The sequence below is a fragment of the Pongo pygmaeus genome, chromosome 11 (assembly GCF_028885625.2).
Source record: "Pongo pygmaeus isolate AG05252 chromosome 11, NHGRI_mPonPyg2-v2.0_pri, whole genome shotgun sequence".
In the NCBI taxonomy this organism is placed as follows: Eukaryota; Metazoa; Chordata; class Mammalia; order Primates; family Hominidae; genus Pongo; species Pongo pygmaeus.
Window position 1 is genome coordinate 128595132 of NC_072384.2, and position 24810 is coordinate 128619941.

The window sequence follows — 24810 nt, forward strand, 5'->3', positions numbered from 1 at the left end:
CAAAGTCTCACTTTGCCACCCAGGATGGAGTGCAGTGGTGGAATCTCAGCTCACTGCAACTTCCACCTCCTGGGTTCAAGCGATTCTCCTGTCTCAGCCTCCCAAGTAGCTGGGATTACAGATGCCTGCCACCATGCCCTGCTAATTTTTTTTAAAGTAGAGATGGGGTTTCACTATGTTGGCCAGGCTGGTCTCAAACTCCTGACCTCAGGTGATCTGCCCACCTTGGCCTCCCAAAGGGCTGGGATTATAGGCATGAGCCACTGCACCTGGCCTAATAACACAAACTCTTTAAAGACAGAGCTTTTTCTGGCTGGTGGCTGAAGGTATCAGGGAGACTGACACCAAAAGGACATAAAGGAGCCATGTGACAGGGAATATGGGTGGCCTCTGGGAGCTGAGAGCGGCCCTCTGCTGACAGCCAGCAGGGAAACAGGACCTCAGTCCTACAACCACATGGAACTGAATTAGCACAACAACCTGAACGAGCTTGGACTCTTTCTCTTCCCTGGAACTTCTGGGTAAGTGCCCAGTCAGGCTAATGCCTTAATTTCCACCTTGTAAAACCTAAAGCAAAGATTACAGTCGAACTCACCCTAACTTCGGACCTACAGAGCTGAGTGCTGTTTTAAGCTGGTAAATTTGTGACAGTTTGTTACACAGCAATAGAAAACTGCTATGTTATTATTAACTTGAAATCTTTTAAAACGAGTCTACTTTTAAATTATGGAAAATTGAGCTTGAAGACATTGGGAGACAGATTCATGCCTTACTCTTAATAGCTAAGATTCTACCACAGTTAATGGTAGGTCTTAGAGATATGGAATTAGAGTGATAGTTACTATTAATTTTGATGTTGGCCAAGAATCTCTTCCCTAGCTTTATATTTCTGGTAGGTGAAGAATAACAAATAAAAGTCTTCCTAACATGAACCTGTTTGGAAGGGAATTAAAAATGCCTTCTCTTGGCCTGTTTTAGATGTCAGTGTGGCCTCACTTTGGTTTCTGTTATATATCAGGTTCTTCTTTCTTTCTTTTATTTAAAGGAGTACTGTCAAGAAGTTTGTCCCAGAGCAAGAAAACACCAAAAAACACCAGACTCTAAAAAAGTTCCCATCCCCTCAATTTACTTTTCTCATGACCACCTACTAACCAAGACAAAGTAAGGATCAAAGAAATGCTAAGTATATTATATTTACACAGGTGGAAGATTTCAGTGTTCTAGCCACAATTTTAAGATCAAGAACAGTCAGGATCAAACAATTCAAATGGAAATAGGTTAACTGAGCATTTACTGAGTTTCCAGTGGTGATAAAAACACAAAGCTTTACTGATACCCTACCCAAGCCTGGAACATGATACCTTTTCAATTCTGTTTTCCTGAGATTTCTTAAAGTAGATGGTGGGAATCCCAAGTTCGGAGGCAGCTATCCACTGCAGAGTGGCTCGGAGCTCGGCATCTGGACACTCTGGCTCCAGGTCAAAGTTGATCACCAGCAGGCTCCTCTGGGGGCTAGCTGTTCCCATAGGCAGTCCAGATGCAGGTGCTGAGAACAGACACAACCACAGCCTTATCCTTCTTTGCAAAGGGAGAGCCCAGGCAATTGTGTGTCAAAAGTATGGGAAGGTGGCTTACCCTCTATGCTTTCTGACTGTCCTTTAAGAATCTCCTTTTCTTCTACTAATTCACTTTGGGAGAAAACAACAGTATATGGTTGGTAATGTTTAGAAGAGTAAGCTGTAAATGAAAGATGAGGCGATGGGTCTTACTGATCTAAAAGCTTCTGAAGTTCATTCTGGATTTATTGTTTTTGTAGAGTGGAGTAATGCTGGGAAAATACCAATGTGGCTATTATGTAGGATCATTGGGTCTGCAATAAATGTCCTCTTCCAACAACAACAACAGGCCAGATAACTCAAGTTACTTTAGTTAGGAGAGCTGGTATGGGAGACTGAGAGATGCATCCTTCTCTTCAACCTCCTTACCATAAACCTTCGTAGGTTTAAACAATCAAAGAGAGATTTTGTGGGTAACTAGTTCTGATTTGGAGATTTATTCTTTTGCATTTTACTTTCATTTTAATGAATCACATGTTCCCATCTTGTCACAATGTTTTTCCTATACTACAATAGCAACATAGCTTTTATTTTATTTAAAAAATAATTTTACATGTATATGGTTCTTTGATCTGAAATAAGAAAAAAGACAACCAACAAACTGCAGAACTTAAATTTGACAGCAAAATATCACAATTAAAATTTTTCTTTTTCTTTCTTTTTATTGGGGAAGTGTCGTAGGCTGGGTGGTTTAGAATGAGGGACTCATAACTGAAGTATTTCATTAGATATGGTAGAGTTTAATATTGGAGGTGTTTTCATATGGTGTGTACTTGTTACAGAGCCTTGCATGTAGTGGGAGGACTTGGTAAATGTTACTAAAGTAAGAACATATGGCCAGCAGCTGAAAGGAAGTGGCTATCCTGGGAAGCCTATGGTTGTCCTATATTTTTGTCATGTCTAGAAATTAGAGTACAGGAGCCCTTAAAAATGTGTTGTTTGACGATAGATGATTCTCTCATTCTGCTACTGCTAAGATATGGCTGAAAAATTCCATTGTGTTCCTGATGTTGAGAGAAAGAGTATAGTAATTCTTTCATTCATACATATTTATTTGCAGAAATGCTAATTTTTCAAGGATCTGGATTTTCTTCTAGATCTCTATGCCAGTGACATAGGGGGTATGACAAATGGGAGGCACAGTTTCTGCTGTTTTGGAGCTGCAGGATGCTGACCATGGAGGTGATTTCTTGGCTTCCTCAGAATACAGATTTTCCCTGGGGTCATAGGGTCATAGGCTCATATTGCAGAGAAGGTTGGGAAAAGTAGCTAAATAAATGTTTCCTGAAAGAGAAAAATAAATTTACCCCAAGGTAGTTTTTGTTTGTTTCGGTTTTTGGTTTCTCCTTAAAACAAAAGAAAAGAAAAGAAAAGAAAACAAAAAAAACAAAATGTGTATGTTCATCTCTACTTGTGAATAATGGCTGTGTGGAGCAACAAAGGAGCCACTGTCACCCTCAATCACTGAGGAACACAACTGGTTAAATGGTGAAATAAAAGTGCTGTAGTTATAAATAGTGATTGAGAAAATAGGTCAGGGAACAACTTTAGCCTATACTTATTTATCATTGCTCTGAAATTTCAGAAATCTCCAAATCATAAGCTAAATCACAATGGTCAAAAATAGATTTCAATCATTTTAATTTTCCAGAATAACCACATATTCTAGAAGTAGTCCCGACCTCACGTTGCCCTCTCTTTTTGCGCCATATTTTAGGATGTATGTACTTCCTAAAAGTACTTGTCCTTCTCTAAGTCCTTTTTTCCTTTCGTCTTAAGGAAGTCCCCATATTGTGGAGAACATAGTCACTGGGTGGGAATGACACATATCCAGCATGACAACCATGTAATATTAGACACATTTAGTGGTGATAATCCCAGGTTTCTACTTGTAAAGGAAAAGCCATTCACATTTGATTTTATTGAAATGATTATGTTTTATAGTGAAGACTATTGAGTAGTCTTCTTTAGTTGGCATGGTATAATTTAAATGGATTCTCACTTCTGTTTCTAGGTAGGTAAAATGACATACACTTCAGATTATATTGATAAGTTTTATCTGAAATGATTATTCCACAGGGGGCAGATTTGAAACCCAGAAAGCAGGTGGTGGTAGGGCAGGGCCTATTCTAGGCTCGAGTTCTTGCTCCAGTGACATGGAACCACAGCAGTACAGACATGATAAGGTCAGGGGTTGGGCACAACCTGAATGATCAAAATGGATTGCCAGATGGAATTGGAGTAGTGGTCTCACAATCACTGCATCTCAGTGGCTACTTACTTAATCATGGGAGAAGATGGCATGCTTTCCTGATAAGTGTCCAGGTCCATAATGCCAAGACTGCTAGTGGCACTACTGTTGCCATTGCTGACAAAGCAAAAGTTTACATATTAATGCCCATCTCCACCCTCTAACATGCTGCTGACAGTGATGTTCCATTATTGCACAAGCTCCTTCCTTTGGTCCACAGAAAAATATTGCTTTGTGCCTAGGACACCTCAAGTCATATTTATTTCTGACCAAATTAACAGAAATCATAATGAGACATAAGCCTAACTGGCTCAGCAGATAATAATAATACTAATAATAATTTGTGAATAATAATAAGTTGTGATACCACTTTCTGAAGTGGTATCACACCTGGTAGATCACACCTGGGGGTAACAATCAGTCTGCCTCTTTTCTTCATTCTAGTTACAGTGAAGGTATTTATCTATCGGCAAGAGATTTCTTGCTGCTGGGGACACCTGCAGAGACGAAGGAACTTCTGAAAACATGGGCTGGCAGGAACCAGTTTTGACAGAAACCAGTGGACTCATGTTCTCCCTTTGACATTTGGGGGATTTTCTCAGGGACATTCCATAGGATTTCATAGGCTGAGCATCTGGCTTGTTATTTTCCCATGAGACTACAGAACCATAAGTACAAAGTTGGGCAATGTCAATGTTTTATCACTCCTTTATCTTACAATCTTCAAGAAAGAGCAACACCTGGTACCTTTTTTATTGTAGAGAAGGAGGACCGCAGATTGCATCATGTTCATAGGCTGCACAATCAACATATGGTCTAGTTACTAGCCTGGAACTTACTGACTGAAACACAGCAAAGTTGAGCCAATTTTTAGGCTCTGTTTGTGCTTGTGAAATGAAATATATCCAATTTTACCAAACCACTCAGTCTCCTCACACCTTCTCTGTTTCCAGTGACATCTCTTTCAAGCAAGGCTTTCAAAGGGCGAGTGGTGGTGCGTCGTGTAGTGGGACAGTTTTCTCCTGGATATACCAAGAGTAGATGGTACTCTAAAAGTAGAAAATATCAATTGGATGCCCTCAAATTTAAATTCTTGTCTTAGCTTTTGAGGGGGGCACCAGGCATATTCACGTATTGAAACCTGATGACTCAAAATTGCGCTGGAGTTAATCAACCCTATAAACCTTACTGTTGAGTCCAAAGATTCGAGTTCTCTTTACTTTTTGTTTCTATCTTGTAATACTTTCCACTAGTTTTAGAAGTTTTGACAAACTGTTTAACATTGTGAAATATTAAGTCTAAATAGACTAAACTCCCAGAAATAAAACTTTCCAAGAGTCATACATACACCCAGATGCTGATCCCATTTTCTAGTTGGCCTCTGTGCAAAGTTTGTGGTCCAGTACCAAATGAGATTTTGGGCAGAAATACAGGGAGTCTTTTTAGAAGTTCCACCTCAGTAAGGAATAGTTTTTAGTTAATGTCTCCTGACTGGCTTGAGCCCTTCCAAATCTGATGTCTCCTAATCTCCTCTCTAGCTTTGTGGGAGGAACAACACAGAGGGCAGGGGAGGTAGAGGGAGGAACAGTCAGGCCAAACAATACAACACAGTGTGGAAACACTTGCCTCGTGTAAACCCAGCCTGTGTTGCATCTGAAATACAAATGAACCAGAGACAGAGTATCAAACACACCAGGTGTAAAAGCAGCTCACCATTTAAAAACATTTACAGTTGTCATCATTGAATGTTCTAGCTGGGGCTTGCAGGGAAGGGAACATGGCTCATTCTTAATCACGGCCGAAGTAATTTAAGCCACAACTGGATATTAAGATACCTCTCAGCACAAATCATGACAGGCAGGCCCCTCGACATAGTGGGAGCTTTCCTTTTTTTGTTCTCTCCTTCTCTGTTTATTAGGGACCCTTTGCAGAGAACCATTAAAATGCATTTTTAGAATCTGTGTTGAGACCAATTTCCCTGGGAAGTCAAGGGAAGAGCAGGTACCTCATGGATCGCTCACTGAGCTGGAGAAAGCTACTTGTGTCATCCGGGTTGTCCTCCTCATTGGCAAGCTGGGTCCAGCTGCCTGTGCTCTCCTCGCTGCTGCTTGGAGGGTTGGGGGACTCATCGGGGGCTCTGGCTTCTGTGGAGGCTTCAGCCTCTGGTACATCTCTGGCATCAAGGCTGTCACCGTAGAGGAGAAGATATTATTACCAAGAGAGGCAGCACACACACACACAGAAACTTCACAGAGCCACTTTGTAGAGTCCCAATAAACAGGATGTCACTGGATACAGGCAGAGTCTCCCTGGGCTGATCCTTCTGCTGGTGCCCTAGGTCCCATTTGCCTTTTCAGGATTACTCTCCATCGGCCAGCTTTTCCATCTCTTCTATTAATCTCTTTCTACTGACTCCCTCCAATTATTTGAAAAACAGGTTGAATGTATGTAGCCTGGCCTACACACAAAAGAATTATCGAGGGACAATGATGTTTAAAAAGAAGATATACAAAGCATTCACCCGAGAGATTATGATTCAGTGTTTCTAGAAGGAGGTCCACAAATCTGCATTTTCATCAATCACTCCTGGTTGATTCTAGTGCAAGAGGATCATTAGAAAAATACCTACCCCGTTTCTGGTGCTTTTTACCAAGTCATTTTGCACTGACTTGGTAAAAAGCAAGATGCCTCTATATTTTGATATTCATGCCTCTGTATTTTGCACTTGCACTGTATTTTGTGCTGTATTTTACCCCATCTCCTCCCTCTGAAACCCCTGATTTATATCAGCACCACTCTTCTGGATGAGCACTTGCATTTTTAGACCAAGGAGCTCTCCAGAGCATTTAACCCTTGATCTGACAGGCCTTTGTTCTTGAAGCTTCTCCTCCCTGGCCTCCTGTGAATTTCTGTCTCTCTGGTCCCTTCTTGCCTGGAATGCAGTTCTCTGTTTTTCCTTTAAGTGTAGCTATAGCTGGCTCTGATTGATTTCCTGTCCTCTTTTCCACAGTCGGTTCCTAAGCAATCTCATCTACTTGCCTGTCTGTGAAAATAGCTTCCAAGTCTGGATCCCAGCCAGGACCCTTCTTCTGGATTCTGGGCTCTTTTATAAGCGGGTCTTCTGCATATCTCATTAACATCTCAAAATCAATACATCTAAAACGAATTCTAATTGCCTTCCCACCCTCTTCCCGGGCTTCTTATTTCCATTGACTTTTCTGTGTGCCTAGGCTTAAAATCTTGCAGCCTTCCAATTTCTCCTCTTTGCCCTTTACATTCAATAAATTTCTTTGTTTATTCAGTTCCAACTCTAAAGATTTTGCAATTACTTTTAATGGCAAAACCCTCAATTACTGTTACACCAACATAATACTTGAATTTGTCTTTCTAAATTGCTAGAATTCCACATTTGGAAGGAAGATTTCCTGTAGATGAAGATCCAGTGAGACTGGAGGGCTTATCCTGAAACAGGAGTTGGCACTAGGCATTTAGACCTTGTGTGCTTGCCTGGACTATATTGCACCAGCCTTCCAACGGTTGTGCCTCAACTAGTCATCCACTTTCAAAACCTTCTTAACCCTGGTGCCAGATTAAAGTTCCTAAAGCATATTGTTGGTTGCTCTTGTCAGGAGCCTTCAGGAACTTCCTGAAGCCAAACTATCCTTCATGGCCTTCCCTGCTTATCAAGTTTCATGTGCCTCAACCCTAATCACTACTTAACAAACAAAACTATCTACTGTATTTCAAAAATGCAGGGATTTCTTGTCTCCTAGCCTTTGCCTAGTTGAGTCCTCTGACCAAATGGTGAAGTGTGCTTTGAGCATACTTTCTGCCATCCACCTGCTGTAGATTCCTGTTCCACGACTTGTCACCTGTTCAAACTAAGTTAATAAATCTCTCCAAGAAAAGTAATAACATCTCATAAAGGTTTTTGGAAGACATAAATTAGAAAAAAATTCATTTAATGCATTTAGCTTAGTGCCTGTATATAAGTATCCAATAAGTATTCTTCTTTATTAATAAATTATATAATTCATTAAGTCTAATAACATGCTTTTGTTAAGAATCATGTCTAATAACACGCTGTTTTGATCTTTGCTTCTCACTACCCCTCAAGCCTCAGCCAAGACACCCCCACCTCCCCAAGGCCTTTCTTAATCTCCTTAGCTGGAGCTCTCTCCCTTGAATGGTTGAAGCAATCTATTTGTTTTTCTTTCTTTTTGGTGAAATGGAAGGCTTCCTGACTCACATTCTAGTACATATAGTTATTTGTGTATATAATCGTTATTAAGAATGTTTGCACTTTTTTGTATTTTAAGAACAGAGCTGTGAACACATTCTTCAGAGCTGTGAAACTATTCTTCAAATGAGTATGTTATTGCTAAAAGTGTCTAGTTTCATAAGCAGTGTCACACTCTCAGTCTAGAGAGCTCCACTTGTTAAGCTGTAAACTGTGAAAGATCTGAGATGTTGCACTACTTGCAAGCTGATAGTTTTTTGTTTGTTTGTTTGAGACAAAGTCTTGTTCTGTTGCCCAGGCTGAAGTGCAGTAGCATGATCTCGGCTCGCTGCAACCTCCATCTCCCAGATATAAGCAATTCCCCTGCCTCACTCTCCCAAGTAGCTGGGATTACAGGCATGTGTCACCACGCCTGGCTAATTTTTTTATTTTTAGTAGAGATAGGTTTTGCCATGTTGGCTGGGCTGGTCTCGAACTCAAGTGACCTGTGCTCCTGGGCCTCCCAAAGTGGTGGGATTACAGGAATGAGCCACCGCGCCCGGCCTTTAGGGTTAATATTCAATCACCCTTTAATTCAGGTATCAGTGCCCTTTGCTCAGAAAACTCTGATGTACAGAAATGTAAACATGTTCATGGAAATTTGTCTGCCGACTACTTACAGGGTCATCAAAAACTAACAGTATTTATGTTTTTGACATTAACAGACTTAAATGACTACAAACAAAAAGCAACAGCATATTTTGCTATTGACAGTAAAAATAGAGTCTCTTGATCTAGCAGATGTTGGAATGTTTTACTCCAGGCCATGGTATCCTGACTGTGGAGAACACAGGCTGCTGACTGTACACACTGGGAATTACCCTCAGTAAAGGAAGTGCCTTGCCAAGATTAGACCCTTTCCCAGTGAGGATCCTAATGTCTGGCCAATACAGAGATAAAAAAGCCCACTCCTTGCTTCCATTTGCATCAAAACTGACAGACCATCCCATCTTCGGGGTTTCCTGCAGGATGTGCCAAGGCCTCAGTTGCAAACACATTTGGGAAGGACCTCTCCTCTTGGCCAATCTTGCTTTTCCCACTTCCTTACATGTGTATGCATATCTTTCTGCAGAGAACTCCCTGACAAATTATCTGCCTGCAACTCTCCCTCTCAGAGTCTGTTCCCAGGGAATACAACCTAAGACAGTTGGCCTCTGTCATTTAAAGTAAAATATTGCCTCCAGAAAGGTCTCTGTAATTTTGCTCAATCTTAGAATTAGTACTGTTATCCCTTCTCTGAGAATGGTTATATTTTAAAAATTTAAAAAAGTTCTCATATAGAGAGTACAGTTTCAAATGTGTAGCTTTTTGAGTGTGTTTAAAAATCTCCTTTTTGATGTATGAACTTGTCACCTAAGGAATTTTACAAAAGGCTTTGGATGCTTGATCCTGACAGTCCTCACAGCATTCTGGGTAGGTTTGGCATTGAGGTGTGGTTACTTCTAGTATGCTATGCTGCTAACACTTTGTGAAAGAAGGTCCTTGCTTGGTTTTTCTTTTTGAAATATTGAGATTTTTCCAAATTGTGCAGGGAGGAAGGAGGAGAACGGTGCAGCCAAAGAGGCAGCATGGACTTAAATTCAAATGAAAGAAAAGTTCATTGATGACAAATGGAAATAATACACATATCCCCAACACAGTGCAAATGAGCCAAGGACCAGATACAAAGGAGAAGCTTCCCAAACCATTCACTTGCCTAGTTAAAAAGTCATTTCCTGGACCAATTTCTTATTAAGTTAGAATCTCATGTTATTAGAAACATTTATTCCAGGCTATTTCTTACTAAAGAAGTTAAATCTCAGTGATTGACATCCAACATCCTTATTAAAAAATGAATCTGTCAGTGTATTTTACTTTATCTCAATTTCACGCTCTATTTAAAGTAAATCTCACATTCCATGTCACATAACTAGGAGTTCAGAATGAATAATCATTATCCACAACACTAGTTTTCATTTTGAGAGAAATTTATAGTTCTGCTCATTTATTTATTAATAATGCACAGAGGTGTTGTGCGGATGCATGCAGATGGCTTCCCCCTTCTTATCTTACATGTCATCCACAGAGATTCAGAAGACTATGTCCTATCAAATTCCATCATAGAATCTAATCTCTCACTTGGCAGAGATTTTAGAGACCATCTAGCCTATAATTTCCGTTACGGTTCACTCTTGATGTTGCATGTTCTATAGGCTTTGACAAATGTATAATGACTAATATCATACAGTATAAGTTCACTGCCCCAAAAATCCTCTGTGCTCTACCTATTCAACCCTCCTGCCCTCTAACCTCTGACAACCACTGATCTTTTTATTGTCTCCATAGTTTTGCCTTTTTTGAGACTGTCATATAGTTGGAATCATATAGCATGTAGCGTTTTAAGATTGGCAACATTTGGCCAGGCACGGTGGCTCACGCCTGTAATCCCAGCACTTTGAGAGGCCAAGGCAGGTGGATCACCTGAGGTCAGGAGTTCAAGACCAGTCTAGCCAACATGGTGAAACACCGTCTCTACTAAAAATATAAAAATTAGTTGACCGGGCGTGGTGGCCCATGCCTGTAATCCCAGCACTTTGGGAGGCTGAGGCGGGTGGATCACGAGGTCAGGAGATGGAGACCATCGTGGCTAACACGGTGAAACCCCATCTCTACTAAATATACAAAAAATTAGCCAAACATGGTGGTGGGCACCTGTAGTCCCAGCTACTCGGGAGGCTGAGGCAGGAGAATCACTTGAACTCATGAGGTGGAGGTTGCAGTGAGCTAAGATAGCGCCACTGCACTCCAGCCTGGGAGACAGCAAGATTCCATCTAAAAAAAAATAATAATAAAAATAAAATAAAATAAAAGATTGACAACATTTAATAATATGCATTTAAGTTTCCTCTGTATCTTTTCATGGCTTGATAGTTCTTTTTTGTTAGTGCTGAATAAAATTCTATTGTTTGGATGTACCACAGTTTATCCATTTACCTACTGAAGAATCCCCTGTTGCTTTTAAGTTTTGGCAATTCTAACTAAAGCTACTATAAACATCTGTGTGCAGGTTTTTATGTGGGCATAAGTTTTCAACATATTTGGGTAAATATCAAGGAGCAGGATTGCTGGGTTGTATGGTAAGAGTATCTTTAGTTTTGTAAAACACTCCCTAAATGTCTTCAAAAGTGGCTGCTCCATTTTGCATTCCAATCAGTAATGAATGAGTTTCTGTTGCTCCACATCTTTGCCAGCATCTGGTTTTGTCAGTATTTTGAATTTTGGGATTCTAATACGTATGTGGTGGTATCTGATTGTTTTGATTTGCAAGTTCCTAATGACATAATGTTGAGTATCTTTTTATATGCTTATATGCTATCCATACATGTTCTTTGGTGAAGTATCTCTTCAGGTCTTTTGATCATTTTTCTTTTTTTATATATATATATATTTATTATACTTTAAGTTCTAGGGTACACGTGCACAATGTGCGGGTTTGTTACCTATGTATACATGTGCCATGTTGGTGTGCTGCACCCATTAACTCACCATTTACATTAGGTATATCTCCTAATGATATCCCTCCCCCCTCCCCCCACCCCACAACAGGCCCCAGTGTGTGATGTTCCCCTTCCTGTGTCCAAATGTTCTCATTGTTCAATTCCAACCTATAAGTGAGAACATGCAGTGTTTGGTTTTTTGTCCTTGCGATAGTTTGCTCAGAATAATGGTTTCCAGCTTCATCCATGTCCCTACAAAGGACATGAACTCATCATTTTTTATGGCTGCATAGTATTTCACGGTGTATATGTGCCACTTTTTCTTAATCCAGGCTATCATTGTTGGATATTTGGGTTGGTTCCAAGTCTATGCTATTGTGAGTAGTGCTGCAATAAACGTATGTGTGCATGTGTTTTTATAGCAGCATGATTTATATTCCTTTGGGTATATACCCAGAAATGGGATGGCTGGGTCAAATGGTATTTCTAGCTCTAGATCCCTGAGGAATCGCCGCACTGTCTTCCACAATGGTTGAACTAGTTTACAGTCCCACCAACAGTGTAAAAATGTTCCTATTTCTCCACATCTTCTCCAGCACCTGTTGTTTCCTGACTTTTTAATGATCACCATTCTAACTGGTATGAGATGATATCTCATTGTGGTTTTGATTTGCATTTCTCTGATGGCCAGTGATGATGAGCATTTTTTCATGTGTCTGTTGGCTGCAAAAATGTCTTCTTTTGAGAAGTGTCTGTTCATATCCTTCACCCACTTTTTGATGAGGTTGTTCGTTTTTTTCTTGTAAATTTATTTGAGTTCTTTGTAGATTCTGGATATTAGTCCTTTGTCAGATGAGTAGATTGCAAAAATTTTCTCCCATTCTGTAGGTTGCCTGTTCACTCTGATGGTAGTTTCTTTTGCTGTGCAGAAGCTCTTTAGTGTAATTAGATCCCTTTTGTCTATGTTGGCTTTTGTTGCCATTGTTTTTGGTATTTTAGACATGAAGTCCTTGCCCATGCCTATGTCCTGAATGGTATTGCCTAGGTTTTCTTCTAGGGTTTTTATGTTTTAGGTCTAACATTTAAGTCTTTAATCCATCTTGAATTAATTTTTGTATAAGGTATAAGGAAGGGATCCAGTTTCAGCTTTCTACATATGGCTAGCCAGTTTTCCCAGCACCATTTGTTAAATAGGGAATCCTTTCCTCATTTCTTGTTTTTGTCAGGTTTGTCAAAGATCAGATAGTTGTAAATGTGTGGTATTATTTCTGAGGGCTCTGTTCTGTTCCATTGATCTATATCTCTGTTTTGGTACCAGTACCATGCTGTTTTGATTACTGTAGCCTTGTAGTATAGTTTGAAGTCAGGCAGCATGATGCCTCCAGCTTTGTTCTTTTGGCTTAGGATTGACTTGGCAATGCAAGTTCTTTTTTGGTTCCATATGAACTTTAAAGTAGTTTTTTGCAATCTGTGAAGAAAGTCATTGGTAGCTTGATGGGGATGGCATTGAATCTATAAATTACCTTGGGCAGTATGGCCATTTTCACGATACTGATTCTTCCTACCCCATGAGCATGGAATGTTCTTCCATTTGTTTGTATCCTCTTTTATTTTGTTGAGCAGTGGTTTGTAATTCTCCTTGAAGAGGTCCTTCATATCCCTTGTAAGTTGGATTCCTAGGTATTTTATTGTCTTTGAAGCAATTGTGAATGGGAGTTCACTCATGATTTGGCCGTTTGTCTGTTATTGGTGTATAAGAATGCTTGTGATTTTTGCACATTGGTTTTGTATCCTGAGACTTTTCTGAAGTTGCTTATCAGCTTAAGGAGATTTTGGGCTGAGACGTTGGGGTTTTCTAGATATACAATCATGTCATCTGCAAACAGTGACAATTTGACTTCCTCTTTTCCTAATTGAATACCTTTATGTCTTTCCCCTGCCTGATTGCCCTTTCCAGAACTTCCAACACTGTGTTCAATAGGAGTGGTGAGAGAGGGCATCCCTGTCTTGTGCCAGTTTTCAAAGGGAATTCAGTATGATATTGGCTGTGGGTTTGTCATAAATAGCTCTTATTATTTTGAGATACGTCCCATCAATACCTAATTTATTAAGAGTTTTTAGCATGAAGGGCCGTTAAATTTTGTCAAAGGCCTTTTCTGCATCTATTGAGATAATCATGTGGTTTTTGTCTTTGGTTCTGTTTACATGCTTGATTACATTTATTGATTTGCTCATGTTGATCCAGCCTTGCATCCCAGGGATGAAGCTCACTTGATCATGGTGATAAGCTTTTTGATGTGCTGCTGGATTCGGTTTGCCAGTATTTTATTGAGGATTTTTGCATCAATGTTCATCAGGGATATTGGTCTAAAATTCTCTTTTTTGTATGTGTCTCTGCCAGGCTTTGTTATCAGGATGATGCTGGCCTCAAAAAATGAATTAGGGAGGATGCCCTCTTTTTCTATTGATTGGAATAGTTTCAAAAGGAATGGTACCAGCTCCTCGTTGTACCTCTGGTAGAATTCGGCTGTGAATCCGTCTGGTGCTGGGCTTTTTTTGGTTGGTAGGCTATTAACTATTGCCTCAATTTCAGAGCCTGTTATTGGCCTATTAAGAGATTCAGCTTCTTCCTGGTTTAGTCTTGAGAGGGTGTATGTGTCGAGGAATTTATCCATTTCTTCTAGATTTTCTAGTTTATTTGCGTAGAGGTGTTTATAGTATTCTCTGATGGTAGTTTGTATTTCTGTGGGATCGGTGGTGATATCACTTTTATCATTTTTTATTGCGTCTATTTGATTCTTCTCTCTTTTCTTCTTTATTAGTCTTGCTAGCAGTCTATCAATTTTGTTGATCTTTGCAAAAAACCAGCTCCTGGATTCATTGATTTTTTTTGAAGGGTTTTTTGTGTCTCTATCTCCTTCAGTTCTGCTCTGATTTTAGTTATTTCTTGCCTTCTGCTAGCTTTTGAATGTGTTTGCTCTTGCTTCTCTAGTTCTTTTAATTGTGATGTTAGGGTGTCAATTTTAGATCTTTCCTGCTTTCTCTTGTGGGCATTTAGTGCTATAAATTTCCCTCTACACACTGCTTTAAATATGTCCCAGAGATTCTGGTATGTTGTGTCTTTGTTCTCATTGGTTTCAAAGAACATCTTTATTTCTGCCTTCATTTTGTTATGTACCCAGTAGTCATTCAGGAGCAGGTTGTTCAGTTTCCATGTAGTTGAGTGGTTTTGAGTGAGTTTCTTAATCCTGAGTTCTAGTTTGATTGCACTGTGGTCTAAGAGACAGTTTGTTATGATTTCTGTTCTTTTACATTTGCTGAGGAGAGCTTTACTTTCAACTATGTGGTGAATTTTGGAATAGGTGTGGTGTGGTGCTGAGAAGAATGTATATTCTGTTGATTTGGGGTGGAGAGTTCTCTAGATGTCTATTAGGTCCACTTGGTGCAGAGCTGAATTCAATTCCTGGATATCCTTGTTAACTTTCTGTCTCGTCGATCTGTTTAATGTTGACAGTGGGGTGTTAAAGTCTCCCATTATTATTGTGCGGGAGTCTAAGTCTGTTTGTAGGTCTCTAAGGACTTGCTTTATGAATCTGGGTGCTCCTGTATTGGGTGCATATATATTTAGGATAGTTAGCTCTTCTTGTTGAATTGATCCCTTTACCATTATGTAATAGCCTTCTTTGTCTCTTTTGATCTTTGTTGGTTTAAAGTCTGCTTTATCAGAGACTAGGATTGCAACCCCTGCCTTTTTTTGTTTTCCATTTGCTTGGTAGATCTTCCTCCATCCTTTTATTTTGAGCCTATGTGTGTCTCTGCATGTGAGATGGGTTTCCTGAATACAGCACACTGATGGGTCTTGAGTCTTTATCCAATTTGCCAGTCTGTGTCTTTTAATTGGAGCATTTAGTCCATTTACATTTAAGGTTAATATTATTATGTGGGAATTTGATCCTGTCATTATAATGTTAGCTGGTTATTTTACTCATTAGTTGATGCAGTTTATTCCTAGCATTGATGGTCTTTACAATTTGGCATGTTTTTGCAGTGGCTGGTACTGGTTGTTTCTTTCCATGTTTAGTGCTTCCTTCAGGAGCTCTTGTAGTGCAGGCCTGGTGGTGACAAAATCTCTCAGCATTTGCTTGTCTGTAAAGTATTTTATTTTTCCTTCACTTATGAAGCTTAGTTTGGCTGGATATGAAATTCTGGGTTGAAAATTCTTTTCTTTAAGAATGTTGAATATTGGCCGCCACTCTCTTCTGGCTTGTAGAGTTTCTGCTGAGAGATCAGCTGTTAGTCTGATGGGCTTCCTTTTGTGGGTAACCTGACCTTTCTCTCTGGCTGCCGTTAACATTTTTTCCTTCATTTCAGCTTTGGTGAATCTGACAATTATGTGCCTTGGAGTTGCTCTTCTCGAGGAGTATCTTTGTGGCGTTCTCTGTATTTCCTGAATTTGAATGTTGGCCTGCCTTGCTAGTTTGGGGAAGTTTTCCTGGATAATATCCTGCAGAGTGTTTTCCAAGTTGGTTCCATTCTCCCCGTCACTTTCAGGTACACCAATCAGACGTAGATTTGGTCTTTTCACATAGTCCCATATTTCTTGGAGGCTTTGTTCATTTCTTTTTATTCTTTTTCCTCTAACCTTGTCTTCTCACTTCATTTCATTCATTTGATCTTCAATCACTGACACCCTTTCTTCCAGTTGATCGAATCAGCTACTGAAGCTTGTGCATTCATCATGTAGTTCTCGTGCCATGGTTTTCAGCTTCATCAGGTCCTTTAAAGACTTCTCTGCATTGGTTTTTCTAGTGAGCCATTTGTCTAATCTTTTTTCAACATTCTTAATTTCTTTGTCATGGGTTCGAACTTCCTCCTTTAGCTCAGAGAAGTTGTATCATCTGAAGCCTTCTTCTCTCATCTCGTCAAAGTCATTCTCCATCCAGCTTTGTTCTGTTGCTGGTGAGTAGGTGCGTTCCTTTGGAGGAGGAGAGGCACTCTGATTTTCAGAATTTTCAGTTTTTCTGTTCTGTTTTTTCCCCATCTCTGTGGTTTTATCTACGTTTGGTCTTTGATGATGGTGATGTACAGACGGGGTTTTGGTGTGGATGTCCTTTCTGTTTGTTAGTTTTCCTTTTAACAGTCAGGACCCTCAGCTGCAGGTCTGCTGGAGTTTGCTGGAGGTCCACTCCAGACCCTGTTTGCCTGGGTATAGCAGCAGAGGCTGCAAAACAGCGAATATTGCTGAACAGCAAATGTTGCTGTCTGATCGTTCCTCTGGAGGTTTCGTCTCAGAGGGGTACCCAGCCATGTGAGGTGTCAGTCTGCCCCTATTGGGGGGTGCCTCCCAGATAGGCTACTCGGGGGTCAGGGACCCACTTGAGGAGGCAGTCTGTCCATTCTCAGATCTCAAACTCCGTGCTGGAAGAACCACTATTCTCTTCAAAACTGAGTTGGAAATGCAGAAATCACCTGTCTTCTGCATCACTCACGCTGGGAGCTGCAGACTGGAGCTGTTCCTATTCGGCCATCTTGGAACCACTTTTGATCATTTTTCAAGTTTTGTATTATCTTTAATGGACAAATAATATCTATTTATGGGGTACCATACAATAATTTGATATATGTATACACTGTGGAATGATTAAATTGGGGTAATAAGAATATCCATCATGCCAAATATTTATTATTTATTTTTTATGAGAACATTTAAAACCTTCTCTTTTAGCTATTTTGAGACATATGATACATTATTATTAACTGTAGCCACCTTTCTGTGCAATAGAGCACCAGAACATGTTCTTTCTGTCTAACTATAGCTTTTTGCCTATTGACTAGAATCTTCCTTTCTCTGTCCACCTCCCCCAGTCCCCAGCCTCTGGAAATCATCATTTTACTCTCTCCTTCTATGAGTTTGACTTTTTACAATTCCATACGTGAGATCAGACTGTATTTGTCTCTCTGTGCTTGGCATATCTCATTTAACATAACATCCTCTAGGTTCACTCATGTTGTCACAAATGACGGAATTTCCTGATTTTAAAATATATTACAAAGCAATGGTAATTAAAACAGGATGGCAATGGCATAAAAACAGACACATTGACCAGTGTAATAGGATAGAGAGTCCAGAAATTAACCCACATATCTATGATCAACTGATTTTTGATGAAGGAGCCAAAAACACATAATGAGGAAAGGATAGTCTCTTCAATAAATGGTGTGGGAAAACTGGATATCCACATACAGAAGACTAAAATTGGACCCTTTTCTCACCTCTTATATAAAAATCAATTAAAAATGGATTAAATACTTAAAGGTAAGGACTAAAACTATAAAACTACTAGAAGAAAACATAGCTGAAAAACTCCATAACTTAAAAACTTTAAAAACTCATTTTTAAATCAGTTTATGTTGTTGAGTTTTAAGAGTTCTTTGTATATTTCAGGTAGTAGTCCTTTATTAGATATGTATTTTAGAAATATTTTCTCCCAACCTGTGGCTTATCTTCTCATTCTCTTGTGTCTTTCACAGAGCAAAAGTTTTTAATTTTAATAAAGTCTATCTTATCAAGCCTTTCTTTTATGGATTGTGCCTTTGGTGTATCTAAAATGTCATTGCCATACCCACGATCCGTCTAGATTTTTCTCCTACATTATCTTCTAGGAGTTTTTTTTGTTTGTTTGTTTCTGAGAGAGAGTCTTCCTCTGTCACCCAGGCTGGAGTGAAGTCATGCGATCTCAGCTCACTGCAACCTCTACCTCCCAGGTTCAAGAGATTCTCCTGTCTCAGCCTCTCGAGTAGCTGGGATTATAGGCACACCACCACACCCAACTAATTTTTGTATTTTTAGTAGAGACAGGGTTTCACCATGTTGGCCAGGCTGGTCTCAAACTCCTAACCTCAAGTGATTCACCCACCTTGGCTTCCCAAGGTGCTGGGATTATAGACTTGAGCCACCACACCCAGCCATTCGAGGCGTTATATAGCTTTGTATTTACATTTAGGTCTGTGATCCATTCGTGTTATTTTTTCAAAGGGTGTAATGTGTCTGGATTCATTTTTTTGGCATGTAAATGTCCAGTTGTTTCTGTACTGTTTGTTGAAGAAGCTATCTTTTCTTCAATATATTGCCTTTGTTTCTTTGTCAAAGATCCATTGACTGTATTTGTGGGTGTCTATTATTGGGCTCTCTGTTCTGTTCCATTGCTTGATTTATCTGTTCTTTTGCCAATACAACACTCTCTTGACTACTATAGCTGTAGAGTAAATCATCATGTCAGGTAGTCTCAATCCTCTAACTTTGTTCTTCCTCTTCAATCTTGTGTTCAATATTCTTGGTCTTTTGGTCTCCATACAAACTTTGGAATTAGTTTGTTGATGTCTGCAAAATAACTTGCTGGGATTTTGATTGGGATTGTAATGAATCTATAGATTCAACTGGGAGGAACTGACATCATGAAAATATTGAATCTGCCTATTAATGAATAGCCTTTATTTTTGAAGGAATTTTTGCTGGATAAAGTATACTAGGCTGACAGTTTTTTTCTCCTTCAGCATAATATAGTTGTCATACTTTGTCTTTTATCTTACATTGTTTCTAATAAGAAATCTGCAGTTTTTATTTGTGCTTCTTAGTATATAATGTTTCTTTTTCTCTGGGCTGCTTTTAAGACAATTTCTTTATGATTTGTTTTTAATAATTTGATTATCATGTGCCTTGATGTGATTTTCTTTCTGTTGATCCTGCTTAGAGTTCATTATATTTCTTAATTTGTGAGTTTATAACTTTCATCAAATCTTACATTCATGTGTGCATTTAAATCCTTTGGCATATTTATAAGAGATATTTAATCTCTTTATCATGTTTGTTTCCCTTCGCTCAAAGTCCTTGTCTGCTAATTTCATCTTCTCTGTAATTTCTGGATATGTTTCTTTTGATGATTATACTCCTTATTATGAGTGATATTTTTCTTCTTCTTTGTGTAGCAGTTTTTGCTTGGATGTTACATTGCAAGTTTATGTTGTTGAGTGCTAGATTTTCTTGTCTTTTCTTTAAACAATGTTGAACTTTATTCCAGATTAAATTAGTTTCAGTTCAGCTTGATCTTTTTGATGCTTGCTTTTAAGTTTTGTTAGAACAAGTGTAGATTAGCCTTTATTTTTAGGACTAGTTTAGCTTTAATTCTATGATGTGATCTTTTTAGGGTCTCTACTAAGTACTGTGTGTATGTAACATGGATTCTTCACTCTGGCTAGTTGGGACTAAACATCTTCCAGTACTATGTGAGCTTGTGGCATTGTCCAGCTTACAACTCTCTAGCGTCATGGGGCTGTACCTATAGATTCATGCCTCAGTGTCCAGCAACAGGTCAAGGGGCTTCCTGTGCAGATTCCTCTTCTTTCTCTGCATATCTCCCTCTAGTCTGTGTCTCCTCATCTCATTGTGCCCACTAAACTCTGCTCAGGATTTCCCTCTTGGCATTATTGTTGAAAAGGCAATCCAGATAGAAAGTGAGGGCAATTATAGGGCTAATCATGTTTGTTTCCCTTCGCTCAATGTGCTGCTTGTTGTACAATGTATGAAATCAGTTGTTTAATTCTGACCATTAAAAAAATTATTCATGGATGGGCCAGGCACAGTGGCTCATGCCTATAATCCCAGCATTTTGGGAGGCAGAGGCAGGTGGATCACTTGAGGTCAGGAGTTCGAGACCAGCCTGGCCAGCATGGTGAAACCCCATCTCTACTAAAAATACAAAAGAAAAATTAGCTGGGTGTGGTGGCATGTGCCTGTAGTCCCAGCTACTCAGGAGGCTGAGGCAGGGGAATCACTTGCAGCTGGGAGGCAGAGATTGCAGTGAGCCGAGATCACACCACTGCACTCTAGCCTGGGTGACAGGGCGAAACTCCATTTCAAAAACAAAAGAAAAAAATTATTCATGGATGGAGGGCAAGTTGAGTTTCAATAACTTCATTGTGAGTAGAAACAGAAGTCCTTTCACATTTATCTTTAAAGCTCTCTCTGTAGGTATGCCATTGTGGTTTTGATTTCGATAATTAATATGTTTTTCTATCTAGTGGTTTTTAATTTCATTATACTTTTCGTCTTTGTAGTAGTAGTTTATTGATTTTTATATCTACCTTATTCTATTCTGATGGTAGTTTGTTTCTTGGTCCTATTTTGTATGTCTCATTTTTTCCAAATATTAAACATAAGTACTTTACATTTTGTATTTAATAATTCCAGTGTCTGAGAACTTCGACAGGGCTAATTCTGCCTCTTCATGTTTGTGCTGAGTCTTTCTTACAGTGCCTTGATTCCTTGTGTGTCTTTCAGTTTAAGACTCTGAGCTTATACTTGATGGGGCTTTATTTGTTGAAATCCTTTAACACTGAGCTTAACTCTCCAGAGATTTTACTTTTGTCTCTGCCAAGCTCTCACAGGGTTGTTAACCTGAGATTGCTTTAAGGTAACTTACCAGCTTGGGATTTCCTGGACCACAAGTATAATGCAAATTAGAATGTCAAGAATGCATTAGGGTAAGCTGTGTTTATAAATTCTCAAAGGGATTGTTTTCTCCTCGTATCCAGAGCCTGAACCCTGAAAGATGCCTTTTTTTTTTTTTTTTTTTTTAATCAGTTCACTGTTCTGGTGGGTGAACTTTTTCCATAGTTCACACCTTTACTGAGGTTGTAACCCTTCAGGATGTGGAAGTCTGCCTCAGTTCCAAGTCTTCACCATTTGCAGACCCTCATTTCCTGGTTTCCACTAGCCTTTAGAAAAGGAATTTTTAGGCTACAGAGACTGGTAGATGCCCTCAAGGGCAAGCACAGAGTCAGCTTTAATTTACTACCTTTTCAAATTCTTTCTTTTTTTTAACCTCTGAAATTTCTATAATTACTATTATTAAGATTAGCCTTGCACATAAGGGTAAATAAAATAATTCCCGAGGATATAGAAATGAGGGTAAATCATAAATGTCAGACAGCATTGTATTTCCATCTCTCCAGATAAGAGTTCTTATCTGGAGACGGGGGTGCCAAACATCCAGATCCATGGGGAATATATCACACTTGCTTGTCAATTTTTTTAATTGACAGTAATAATTATATCTATTATATGGGGTATACTGTTATGTTTTCATATAGTTTTACCTTGTGGAATGATTAATCACGCTAATTAAAAAATCTAGCACCTCACATACTTTATATTTTGTTGTGGTGAAAACATTTAATATCTAATCTTTTAACAGTTTTGAAATATACAGGCCAGGCACAGTGGCTCACACCTGTACTACCAGCACTTTGGGAGGCTGAGGTGGCAGGATCACTTGAGCCCAGGAGTGTGAGACCAGCCTGGGCAACAGAGTGAGATCTCCATCTCCACAAAAAAAATAAAAAGTTGGGTGGGCATGGTGGTGCACACCTATAGTCCCAGCTGCTTGAAAGGCTGAGATGGGAGGATTGCTTGAGCCTGGGAGGTTGGGGCTGTGGTGAGCCATGGTTGCACCACAGCACTCCAGCCTGGATGACAGAGTGAGACTCTATCTAAATAAAAAACAAAAAAACAAAAAAGAAAGAAATATACAATGCATTGTTATTTATTATATTCACCATTCTGGGCAATAGATCACTAAAGCTTATTTGCTTGTCTTCCTTTAAAAAAAACGATCCGCTTCATACTTAAAAGGATGTTTATTATACTTAATCCAGGATTTCTAGGTGATTCATAGTGGGAACATTTTTCAGGCTGGCTAGATCACCATAATGCTTAAAATGCAAGTCTTTCACTCTAGTTCTTCTCACGGCTGGCAGCTTCTCTTCGTTTAGGTCTCATCTCAATGCCAACATCCTGTGTAAGTATCCACTTTCCCTACCAGTTATTTTCTAGCACATTGCTTTTTATTTTTTCTCTCATCACAATGTACAATAATATTTTTTCAAAAGGTTTTCCTATGTACTCTCCTTGTCTCTCCCACTAGTGTGTAAGAACTATGAGAGTAGATATCAAGTCTTTCTATTTTCTTCTGTGTTTTCAGCCCCAAGGCCAACTGCTTGTCAGAATAAGCACTCAAATATTTGTTGAATAATTTTTTTTCTTGAAGCAAATATAAATGGATACACAACCTAAAATATGTTTCTAAAACTTAAGATTATGTCAGTAAGTACAGCATGTGAATGCTCAGAATTGTCAGTTTGTTGTTTATACTTTGTGGTCTCAACTTATCAAGAAGTCCAATAAATTCTGAAGTTGTTATTCTTTTATCAAAAAAGTAAGAAAGTGATTTTTATTTCAGTATATTGAGCATAAATAACTTTTTTTAAAGTAAGAATCATGAAAACATGCCTAAAGAAAGTAGCCTAAAATTATTTTCAGGACATGACACCTCCCCATCTCCAAACGAAATTAAGAGTGCATATGCCACTTACCTTGTTTGTGTGTAAGGGAGTAGAACTGTTTCACAGAGAAGTGAGTTTTGTACTTAGCTATTTGACTAATCAAATCCCATAACATCTCTGAGCTTAGAAAATGTAATCTAAATATGGTTAATTTTCCCTCTAGCAAATCCTGGAAATCCTCTTGTTTTAATAAAATCTTCATAATGTTTATAAGATATTCCTTTTTCTTTTTTTTTTTTTTTGAGACAGAGTCTTGCCTTGTCACCTAGGCTGGAGTGCAGAGGCACGATCTTGGCTCACTGCAACCTCCACCTCCCAGGTTCAAGCAATTCTCTGCCTCAGCCCCCCAAGTAGCTGGGATTACAGGTGCCTGCCACTACACCTGGCTAATTTTTATATTTTTAGTAGAGACGGGGTTTCACCATCTTGGCCAGGCTGGTCTTGAACTCCTGACCTCATGATCCATCTGCTTGGCCTCCCAAAGTGCTGGGATTACAGGCGTGAGCCCCGCCCCCAGCTTTTAAGATACTTCTTTTGGAAAAAATTTCCTGGAATAAGGGTAATCATATACCCTAACTCCAAACAGCAATGACAACAACCAAAAAGCAAGCATTTATTACAACAGGTGAGGCCCTGTGTTGAGAGATTTATGTGCATTTCCTTATTAAAACCTTAAAGGTCCTCTTATAAGATAATTATTATTCCTACCTATAGCTGAGTAAACTTAGGTAAACAGAGAAGTTGCTCATAGTTACAAGGTTAGTGAAATCCATGTTCTTTAATAATTCTTTATATTGTTCCACAAAGAAAAACATTTTCAATATTTAGTCCTTATGTTTTGGAAGCAGATGTAGGTCTTGAATTTCTAGGGTGGATGACTCCACATTGTTTCTTGTTTTATTGGTGGAAAAACCAAACCAGAAATCATGATTTGAGAGGGTGTGTTCTTGGGTCATTCTATGTAATACAAACCTAAGTCATTTGGGGACTTTATTCATACATATTTCCAATATATTTTGGAAACAGCATTGAATTGTACCTATTTTAAGGATAATATCAGTGACATTTAAATCATAATTGTATAATGAATTTTATTCAACTTCAGTGACAATTGCTATTTGATCTCAGCCTACAACCATAAATCTTGTTGAACTACTATTTCATGAATGTTCCCTAACTAGTCACTCTTTGGTTAAAAATCTCAGCTGGGTTTAAGATATCTGTGTTGAAGAAGACTCCAAGTCAGGCATCTGGATTCTCTAAGAAGGGTTTTCCATTTTCTTGTATTTCAGGTTAAGGTAATTCTAAAGAATTACACATAAGCTAATTTGTTTCTTTAACTCTGATCACTTTAAAAAATTTGTAATTCTCCATACGACCTAGATAAAATTCTTTGATAAATATTGTCTACAGCTGGAGAACTACTAATGTATAAAAATGTATCTTCTTGATTAGCTCTGCCTACGTCATTTGATTTAGCTTTGTGTTCTTTTGCTTTTATGTTTTCATGCTTTCTCCTTATTCTTCCAGGATTTCATCCAATTGGAAAGTTAAGTTCTTAGTACTGAGTGGCTAAAAAAGAAATATTTAAATCCACTTAGACACTATGTACCAAATACACTCAACCATAACCACACCAGTAATGATGCCCTCTAATGGGGGAGCACTGGTACCTGAGGATGAATCCCTTCTCCTTCCCTGGTGGAAGGGGCAAAGTATCAAGGACTTTCAGAGAGCTGCTGAAATTTGATGAAGGCTATGTTCAATTTGTTGATTGCCACTAAACAT

The 24810-nt window shown here is 38.9% G+C and overlaps 1 protein-coding gene across 5 annotated transcripts in view; it reads right to left on the minus strand.

Annotated features, from left to right (window-relative positions):
* SPHKAP (SPHK1 interactor, AKAP domain containing) overlaps positions 1-24810 on the minus strand; it is a 195625-nt gene that overhangs the window by 9848 nt on the left and 160967 nt on the right. For 4 of the 5 annotated variants that reach the window (XM_063648026.1, XM_054478460.2, XM_063648027.1 and 1 more), the window contains 4 exons: positions 5873-6052; positions 3898-3984; positions 1636-1688; positions 1362-1546 (listed from right to left, as the gene is read on the minus strand). In XM_063648026.1, coding sequence (XP_063504096.1) covers positions 1362-1546; positions 1636-1688; positions 3898-3984; positions 5873-6052 — 505 coding nt within the window. The remainder of the gene's footprint in view (positions 1-1361; positions 1547-1635; positions 1689-3897; positions 3985-5872; positions 6053-24810) is intronic. The other variant, XM_054478461.2, reaches the window with a different exon arrangement.